Here is a 10496-nt window from a genome sequence, read left to right on the forward strand (position 1 = left end):
TACCTATAGTGATCTGTAAATAGGAGAAAAAAAATGTATTTCAGTCTTTTACCATAGAAAAGTCAAATGGCACCCAGGATGCCCAAAATGTGCCCAGATCAGGTCCGCCTGGGCCTACATGTAGTAAATCATCTGTAAAATTGCTCTGGTTCACTTTCTAAGTATTTGCTTTGATACAAGCACTCATAAGATATTAGTCTACTGCTCCATAGAAGAATTCGGCTGCCAACCCATGATTTTCAGGTGCTTTTCATCCAAAATAGTGTGTGTTTTTTTGTATTGTCTCTCGCGATTCATGTTTTCTGACGCTAGCTCGTATAGGGCCCTATCGGAAGGGGCGTGACTTCGGCTGTCTATTGATTCTGCGATGCATTTTTTTTTACTCTCCAATTGTTTCCCCCCAGTTTTAACAACAAATCTTATTTGTGACTCAAACTATATCCAGCTCAGTCTTTTCCATTATCTGCTTAGGAAGGGATGCATTTCACGTCTCCGGTTTGTTTGGAATCACCAGCAGAAGAAGAACTGGGTAGTTAACATAGAGACACAGGAAATAGGCCACGCTCATCGTTGGGGGAAGCTCTCCATTCGCCTCCATACATCAGCGCCATTTTCCTTGAATTGAATGGCTAAAAGCTGTTGTGTGGTGGGCTGCACACTGTGCACAGACAACACAATTAATGTAAAAAAAACAAATCACAAATTAAGGTTTTTTATACTCCAGAGCAAAACGGTGAGAAGAAAAATGTTGAGTTCCTCCCTATAAAACAGATGAGTTGTGTTCATGTGTGATGATGGGTCTCAGGATTTTGCTCTGTATTGCCAGTAGGCTAAGGTGCAAAAGTCATGTGAAATCTCACTGTGTGTTTTGCAACAAATACTGTATGCAGTATGCACTATGCAGGCCTACGCATTTCTGTCATAAATGTATATTTTCCCTTTCAAAATCCCCGGGAACCACCTCTGACCACAGCTTCCTGTATGTGTACTTCTCTCCTCCTCTCTGCTGTCGTGGGGGAAGTGGAGTGTGGATCATCCATCTTTTCCCCGGGAAGTGGACTCCTCAGCGGCCCGCTCCTGTCAACCCGAGCAAACAGGCTTTGATAGATTGAAGTCTAGGTGTTCAGTCACCTGAAGCCTCCGTTTGAAGTCTCTCTCTCTCTCTCTCTCTCTCTCTGTTTCTGTGTGTTTTCACAGCTGTGAGGTGACTAGTCTTGAGTCTCTCTCTCCCTCCTCCTCTCTGTTAACTTCCTGGTCCCCTGGCAGCAGCGGCGTTGAGAAACACCTTGGACTGCGGCGGAGCTCTGGACTGTGTCATCGGCGGGATGCAGCGAGAAACCGGAGACACTGGTTTGAAAAGATCAGCGCCAGAAATCACCAAAGACTAACAAACCAAAGACGTCCTGAACGCCCCTCGCCTAGGTGGGCCCATCATCTCAACATTGCCTCGCATTTGGTTTCTGTGTGTGTGTGTGTGTGTGTGTGTGTGTGTGTGTGTGTGTGTGTGTGTGCATGCGTGTGTGTGTGTGTTTCTTTTGGTGTGTGAATTGACACTGCACGCAATTTCGTCTCAATCATGATAATGCCTTTTCTCACAGAAGTCGGGATGGAGACAAGATGTAATGAAACAAATTTATAAGAATGTGATGGAAAATGAAACCCACATCTTAATTCTGAGTTCTAGTAACAAACTAGAAATTGCTGCCATGTATGGTTGTATGTAGACCTTCAACTTTGACCCTTGACCACCAAAAACGACTCAGTACAGTTGGCCTCATCCTTGAGTCCATATGTCCACAATACAATATCATACTTAAGTCATGATGCGATAGTACTGCGATATATTGCGATTTATTACCTTTTTCCCACTGCACATCTGTTTTATCTAAGATAAAGTGTCCAGTCTGTCACACATGTCACATGTTTTTCCTCTTGTTTTCAGATCGTCTTCTAGTGTGAACGGACTCGCCTGTTAACAAGGACGCCGAAATGAAACTGCGTGGCTTCAGCGTGGGATTGGCGTATATTGTGTGAACGTGCGCTAAGGTAGAGATGTTTGCAGTAATGTGTGGAGCATACCCAGGGGACCATGCGGCAGGACCTGATGCAGTCGCTCATGCCGAACATGCTCATGTAGTCGCCGTACCCTCATCTCACTTCAATCATTTTTTATTGCAGCCAGTGTTAATTTCGTCGACGAAAACTGACGAAAAATGTTCATCGACTACCTATTTTCACGGATAAAAACTAAAACTAGTCTAAAACTATGAAGGATACATATAACTAAAATGTGACTAAAACTAATAAGCATTTTAGTCTAAAGACAACTAAAACTAAATCTAAAATAGCTGCCAAAATTAACACAGATGGGAGAGTCTAGGCTAGAGCTATCAAGCTGGTAAGGAATCCGGATATTACACAAGTAAAAGTGTTAACACGTTCACTGCCGTGGACGAGATATCTCGTCAAGCAGAAACCAGCGGTTGACTGCCGTGGTCGAGATATCTCGTCAAAAAAAAAATATATTTTTTTTTTGACGGTGGGACGTGGATCTAACCCTTTTACATCTCCTATAAAAATATGGGAGCCACCGAACGTGTACAACCCATTCCACCGACCCACTAAGTGGCGACAGTGCTCTCCAGACTAGAAAAAGCCGAGCCAAAACTGCAGGGGAAAGCGCGAGGAAACCATTCTCATACTGTAGAATGGTTTGGCGAAAACGCTTTCGCACTGGCGCACAACGGTGGCGCACAACGGTGGGGGGTTCCAAAAATAGACTGGGTGCAACACACTTTGAAACACGCAGCATAAATAAGCCCAGAATCGCAAAAGCTTCATCAAATCTCTCAACCGAAACCCCAAGAAACGAGCGAGCCCATCCAGACTCGCCCGACGAGGGGCTGCCAGGCAGCAGACAGGCAGCAGAAACTCGCTTGTGACACACCCGCTGCAGCCACGGAGGGAGGAGGAGAACACACACGGAGGGAGGAGTTTGAAGGAGAGGGGGGTTTCCTACTGTTATGGAGGAAATTACTGTTCAAAACTATTGTTTAGATGTCTGACGTCTTACTGATGCCAAAAATAAATGGTTAAAGTGACTGTTCTATCGAATTTCACAAAAAGGTATTTATCTCAGCTTAAATTTTCAGACGCTGAAACCATGCTGTATTCAACTGCTAATGCCTACATAACTACTAACTCTACAAACTAACTCTTTTAGACAGAGAAAGCACACATTCTATTAGTTATTTTGAGATATTTTGTGTTCACAAAATCCTAACAGAAAATAATCCTCGGCTCTTGAAAGATGAGCCAGAATCCTCAAAAAAAAACCTTGGCAGAAGCTACCTACAGTAAAAAAAAAAACTGTTGGCAGTGAATGTGTTAAGAGTTAAATGTTGCTTTACGAATTTCAACACTTGATACAACCTGTCAACCTTGATTCCAATTTCCATTGCTTGTATTGACCTAATTGAATTAGTTTAAAGACAGAAAACATTTTGACTAGAAGTAATGTTGACTAAAATGTAATGACTTTTCGTCAACTAAAACTGGACTAAAACGTTTTGTGTTGCCGTCGACTAAAACTATCGAGGATAGAAATTACAAAAATGTGACTAAAACGAATAAGCGTTTTCGTCCAAAGACTTACAGGCGATGTACACCAGATACGTTACGGCTCCATTGCGGATCCAGCAAAACTGACGGATTGACTCTCGCCCATGTTAATTGATGGTCCGATACATTCGGTACTGAAAAATTACGCACCTGTTCTATTTTTGTCAGATCCCGCACACGTCTGACAGATTACATGACTGTGGGTCTGTTCGCAGCCGCACCGGAGCCGTACCACATCTGCTCCGGAGTCGGTGTACATTAGCCCTAAGACTAAATCTAAAATAGCTGCCAAAATTAACACTGATTGCAGCAAAATTGACAAGTAGACAGACTGACCAAGAGTAATAAAAACTGTTAATAAATGTTGCATGCACCTGACAGTTTATATAATAAGATATCACAATGCTTGGCATAGAATATCGCGATACCTGGCATTTGTGCAATATGATATATTGCCACACAAAATATTGTGATACTATGCTGTATCGATTCCCCCCACCCCCACTCTATTCCCCTCTTCCCTTCTCCCCATCTCTCTTGTTATTGTGTTTGCACCTCGTGCACCACCACCACCACCACCGCTGTCTCCCATCTGTAGTCAAAGTGCGGTCTGCTGTGAGTTATCTCAGACAGAGCGATTACCAGAGAGCAGGCCAGGAGGATAATGACGAACAGATGTAGGTCTCTCTCTCTCTCTCTCTCTACCCCCGTCTCCCTGTGGCCACCCACAGCTGTCCGGTACAAGGTGCTGGCGAACGCTCCCCAGAGCGCAGAGGTGCACTTGTTTCGTTTCCCGCTGCTAAATAGCACGCATCAATCACGCAGGTGTCTCCCCTCCCCTGCCCCCGACCCCCCCACCCCCGACCGCAGGAGGCCGCTTAACGTATTGCACACGCAGCCAAAGACGATCCATCAGCGACAGGCGAGCACTACCGTGGGACCGCGGCCAGGTTTTATGCATCTGCAGTCCGCTCTGTCATTGTAATATCTATCTGCTCAGGCTGCGTTCACAGCCAGCATGTTCTGCAGCGGTTTGCTCCTTCAGCTCAGTCGGTTTGTCCGGGTGAGAGCAATGACCTTTGAACTCTGGTGGCACCAAACAGTGTAGGGGTCGTTACTCAAAAAACAGTGGCGTGTCCAGGCCATTTTGGGTGGTGCATTCAGGAAGGATGGAGATCAGTCCCAATTCAGAATTCAGAATTCCGAGTCAGAATTCTGACTTTATTCTCAGAAATTTTAGATTAATCTCAGAATTTAAATACATTTTTCACATGTGGCCCTTCAAAGAGCGTTGGGGGAAATGGCCTGATGGTCCTGCTTCTAACATGCAGGGCCATCAGCCAGTATTTTTATGCCTCCGCCGGCGATAGCCAGGCCGGAGGCATTATGGATCCGGGTTGTCCGTCCGTACGGCCGTACGGCCGTCCGGCCGTACGATGTTTGTTAACGCGATATCTGAGGAACGCCTGGACGGAATTTAATCAAATTTGCCTCAAACATCGACTTAGACTCAAGGATGATTTGATTAGATTTTGGTGGTCAAAGGTCAAAGTTCAAGGTCACTGTGACCTCTCGAACACCATTTTCAAGCTTGTTAACGCGATATCTCAGGAATGCCTTGACGGAATTTAATCAAACTTGTCTCAAACATCGACTTGGACTCAAGGATGAACTGATTAGATTTTGGTGGTCAAAGGTCAAAGGTCAAGGTCACTGTGACCTCTCGAATGCCATTTTCAAGCTTGTTAACGCGATATCTCAGGAATGCCTTGACGGAATTTAATCAAACTTGTCTCAAACATCGACTTGGACTCAAGGATGAACTGATTACATTTTGGTGGTCAAAGGTCAAGGTCACTGTGACCTCTCAAACGCCATTTTCCAGCTTGTTAACGCGATATCTCATGAATACCTTGACGGAATTTCATCAAATTTGCCTCAAACATCTACTTAGACTCAAGGATGAACTGATTACATTTTGGTGGTCAAAAGTCAAAGGTCAAGGTCACTGTCACCTCTCGAACGCCATTTTCAAGCTTGTTAACGTGATATCTCAGGAATGCCTTGACGGAATTTAATCAAACTTGTCTCAAACATCGACTTGGACTCAGTGATGAACTGATTAAATTTTGCTGGTCAAAGGTCAAAGGTCATGGTCACTGTGACCTCTCAAACGCCATTTTCCAGCTTGTTAACGCGATATCTTACAAATGCCTTGGCGGACTTTCATCAAATTTGCCTCAAACATCGCCTTAGACTCAAGGATGATCTGATTAGACTTTGGTGGTCAAAGGTCAAGGTGAGCTCTCGAACGCCATTTTCAAGCTTGTTAACGCAATATCTCAGGAATGCCTTGACGGAATTTAATCAAACTTGTCTCAAACACCGACTTGGACTCAAGGATGAACTGATTACATTTTGGTGGTCAAAGTTCAAGGTCACTGTGACCTCTCACACACCCAATTTCCAAGCTCTGTAACGCAACATCACAGGAGCGCCTTGACGGAATCTCTTCCAATTTGCCTCAAATGGCGATTTGGACCCCAGAATGAACTAATGGCGGAGGCATAAGTCCGCCTTGCGGTCGTTCTAGTTTTAGTATTAGTATTAGTATTAGTCTGGGTCAAGGGAGGGGGCGGGGCTAGGGAAAAGCCATAGCCATAGCTAAGGACAGGAAGCTCGTAGAGCAAGGGTTCCCAACCATTTTTGGCTTGTCACTTTGATGTCACACAAACCTAGGGACCTCACATTCAAATTCCGGTGCAACATCGGCAATATCATCAGTGACATCATCAGTGATGTCACATGTAACAGTATGTTGACTCCCACCCCCCCCCCACAATTCTGATTTTATTCTCAGAATCCTGACTGATCAAGACAAGTGATCAGAATCAGCTTTGGTAGTTTTAAATTGTGTGTGGTGTAAAAAACAAACAGGCAAACCCATTTGAATTGCCACACCTCCAAGGTTGTGAACCACTGTTTAGAGAGTCGGGGTTGGAAGGGGTGGCTATGGGGTGTAAGTGGGTCAGGGGTTAGGGTTCTGATCCGACTCACAACATTTGCATATCATACAGTAGCAGATTGGAGTATTGGCCTTGGCGGAAGTCTGCGCTCTCAGAGTGCACTTCTAGTTGTGTTTGTGTTTAACATTGGAAAGGCAGCAAGGTTTTCAAATGAACCGACATTTCGTGTGAAATTTACGTTGAGGTTCCGTATCCCTGGATTGCAGACACGTAAAATCCCAACTTTTTATGGCGACTGGATTGTCATGTGTAGCCTGCTGTGTGTTCCAGTTCATATGAGAAACAGACCAGGTTGACAATGGGATTCATTTACATAATGTATTTTATTGACTTTCTGCTGTTAGATGCATTTCCGTGAAGAGACTAGTAGCTTGTTCTTGTTACATGCAGGGCCATATGAAATCTGGTTTATTTGTTCTAAATTGCTAGGATTTATTTATTTATTTGTTTTTGATGACTTGGCTCTTTCAGACAGCCTCTTCAACATGTTTCTCAAAGTGGAAACACCCCAATCGAAAACAGAATTATTTCTCTAGGCCTATTTTACAATTATGACATAATTTAGGTTACTGCAATAATTAGGTCTACTTTTTATTTTGATAATTAGGCCTACTTTTGTCAATTCCAGCCAAATTCGGGAAATTATGCAATATTCCAGGTTTTACAGTTGGTTCCTTTTGTATTACCAAATTCATGATTCAGTTTTTTTCTGCATTGTGAAAATCACATGGCCCTCTATACATGCACGTCAGTGAAGGGTCTAGTAGCAGGAGTCCATGATGCGCTTCATGCTCATGAACCTCATGCCGCTCCCGCCCATGTTCTGGAAGTTCCTGTACTCTCCAGGCCTCATGTACACCATCTTGCCTCTGTAGTTGGGCTGCTCGTACATCAGCCAGTGGCCGTCCATCACGTTGCAGGACATGCAGTTGGACATGCGGTAACGGTCCATGACGTTGTCACAGTCGTCCATCATCTCGTACATCTGACCTCCGAAGTTCTCCCTCTCGTAGATCCTCATCCTGTAGTTTCCTCTGTACTGTAATGTCAAAATCAGTGGGGGAAGAACTATTTAGATCTTTGACTTAACTAAAAATAACAATACCGCAGTGTAAAAATACTTTGTTACTTAGGTAAAATATTTAGTAAAAGTCCTGCATTCAAAAAGGGACACTTTGCCGATTTTCAACCAGCGTTGTATAATTACAAAATCGGTAGTATGAAAAATGAACAGTGTTTAACTTCCCTCAATGTAGCCTGCTGATGCCCCCCGTTCATTTGCTGCTAAATGGCTCAAAATGTTGTCATGATGATGTCATAATGATTTCATTTGGATCCGTTTTGTCAGCAAATGAATGTGGAACGTTGACCTAGTGTCAGTATAAACAGAAAAGACCTAGTGTCAGTATAAACAGAAAAGGCAGATCACTGCACAACTATCACAAGGTTGATTTATATTGTAAACAAGTGAAATCATCTAATGTCATTGGCAGATTAGTGTAGAGACCTATAGTCTGAATGTGCTATAGCGATGGTCCCCTAAATATTCCCAGAACATCCTGAATGTTCCCTGAAAGTCTCCAAATAACGCCCCTTTAAATAACTCTCACTATTGGTCCGGTCTGGGAATGTTCCCAGGTATCAAGAATAGACTAAATGACGAACGCTTTGTTCACACCAGGTGCTCTGCAGAAGCAGAACTGAAGCAGAGCTTAACTGATGCTGAGTGCCACGCTAAAGCGGTCACACCAGAAACACACTCTTTTCCTCAGCGCCTGGCTCGGAGCTGCTCAACCCCCCCCCCCCCCCCCTTCCCTCACAACTTGCATTGACTTCCTGCCTGGCCAATCAGCTGCTGCGCGTTGCACGCGTGCGGCTAGTGTGATTGGACTCGCCTGTTAACAAGGACGCTGAAATGAAACTGCGTGTCTTCAGCGTGGGATTGGCGTATATGGTGTGAACGTGCACTAAGGTAGAGATGTTTGCAGTAATGTGTGGAGCATACCATGGGGACCATGCGGCAGGACCTGATGCAGTCGCTCATGCCGAACATGCTCATGTAGTCGGAGTACTCGCCCCTCCTGAAGAAGTACTGGTTGCCCTGGTAGTTGGTGCGGTCGTAGACCATGAAGCAGCCCCTCTCCACCCTGCAGGAGTGGCACTTGCTCAGGTAGGAGGACATGTCGGCGCAGTCGCCGCTGCACTCATAGTGACGGCCCTGGAAGTTCCTGTCCTCGTAGAAGACGATCTGAAAACAAAGAGGACAAACATGGGACATGTCAGCTTGGTGGCCGGAATAAAATGTTGGCATTGCACCTTTCTGCAATCCACAGATATGTAGAATGTCAACATTTCTGAACCAAAAATATGTTGCCTATCATGTTTCTAGATTATGTCAACGTTAGAGTCTGCTATTGAAATAGCACGGTGGCCAGTAATGGTGTTGTGGTCGGGTTGGATGGAGGACGTAAACATCTTCAAAGTCTACATTTTCACCCGTCGGTCACATTTAACTTCTTTGTTATTTAAGCCTAACCTAAAGCATCGCCCGCCTAACCTTAACCACACTGTTATAATTGCCTAAGCATAACCAAAGGTGTTAAAATTGTTTTGCTGAGATTGTACTATCCATGGTTTGCCTACAAGAGGAGAATCATGTACAGTTAGGTGTCTATAACTCTGACTATGATTTCCTGAACACATAACTGCCCCACACGTTCAAAATGTGACAGGCACAAGAAACCCTTTTTTTGTGAAGGGATTCCTCAGCCTGTGGAAGTCACAGATTAAAGTCACAGATTAAATGTCTTTGTTAATGAATAACAAACACATTGAATCTGTGTGACTTCCACAGATTAACTCATGTTAATCCATGTGTGAAGTGTGAGTTTACCTTGCTCATGTTCATGGAGGTCATTTTGGCTGAGAGCTGGTTCCTGTGTGTGCCTCTGATGCTGCTGTGGTCCTCTGCCTGTCTCCCTGACCAGGCCCTGCTCTTTATACTACCTGACAGCCCTAAGGCCCATTGTCCAAACAGCCTGAGCCAGCAACGTGTCATAAAGGCCCATAGAGCCACATCTCCCTCAAAAGACCTCAGAATAGGCAGTTCTCTTCCTCGGTGTTTCTCTCAGTGTTGGTTTTAGTCTTTTTTGTAATATGGGGTATTCAGGCGTGAGATTCAAAAAGGTCAGAAAAAAAGTGTTGTACAGTGTAAGAAAAACGTCGCAAAACATCATACCATTTTAAAAATATGTATTTACTTAGGACACATGAACAATCATCCACAAAACACAACAAGATCTATCAGTCAATCTGTTTGTGTGATTATCACTAAGGGACAGAATTCCACATACTAGAACTCAACTCTATAATCTAAATATAATAAATATCCAATTGAGAGATTAATTCTTTTTTTTAGGATAGATATCCTTTAAAAAACAAAATAACACCAAAATGTGGAAAAAATAGATCGATAGAACCCCGGGAAATTCTATGCCGCCAATATGGCCAATATGACCAATATGACAAATATGATCAATATGACCAATATGATCAATATGACCAATATGATCAATATGACCAATATGATCAATATGATCAATATGACCAATATGGCCAATATGACCAATATGATCAATATGACCAATATGACCGATATGATCAATATGACCAATATGATCAATATGACCAATATGATCAATATGATCAATATGGCCAATATGATCAATATGGCCAATATGGCCAATATGCTGGAATAGGTAAGAATGATTCCATCTTCTTTGCCTTTTTGTATAATTTGTATAACTTACCACTTACAATATCACAGACAGAAAGCAACTCTGCAACACG

The 10496-nt window shown here is 43.6% G+C and overlaps 1 protein-coding gene across 1 annotated transcript; it reads right to left on the minus strand.

Annotated features, from left to right (window-relative positions):
- Window positions 1-7407: 7407 nt before the first annotated feature.
- LOC310774081 (gamma-crystallin M2-like) lies at window positions 7408-9555 on the minus strand (the record flags this gene model as incomplete). The annotated part of the gene is made up of 3 exons (XM_083634139.1): window positions 7408-7686; window positions 8653-8895; window positions 9541-9555. 3 exons carry the CDS (start codon window positions 9553-9555, stop codon window positions 7408-7410), a joined length of 537 nt encoding a protein of 178 aa, XP_083490265.1.
- Between the last annotated feature and the right edge of the window lie 941 nt (window positions 9556-10496).

This window comes from Poromitra crassiceps (assembly GCF_964638095.1).
Source record: "Poromitra crassiceps genome assembly, chromosome: 3".
NCBI classification, from domain to species: Eukaryota; Metazoa; Chordata; class Actinopteri; order Beryciformes; family Melamphaidae; genus Poromitra; species Poromitra crassiceps.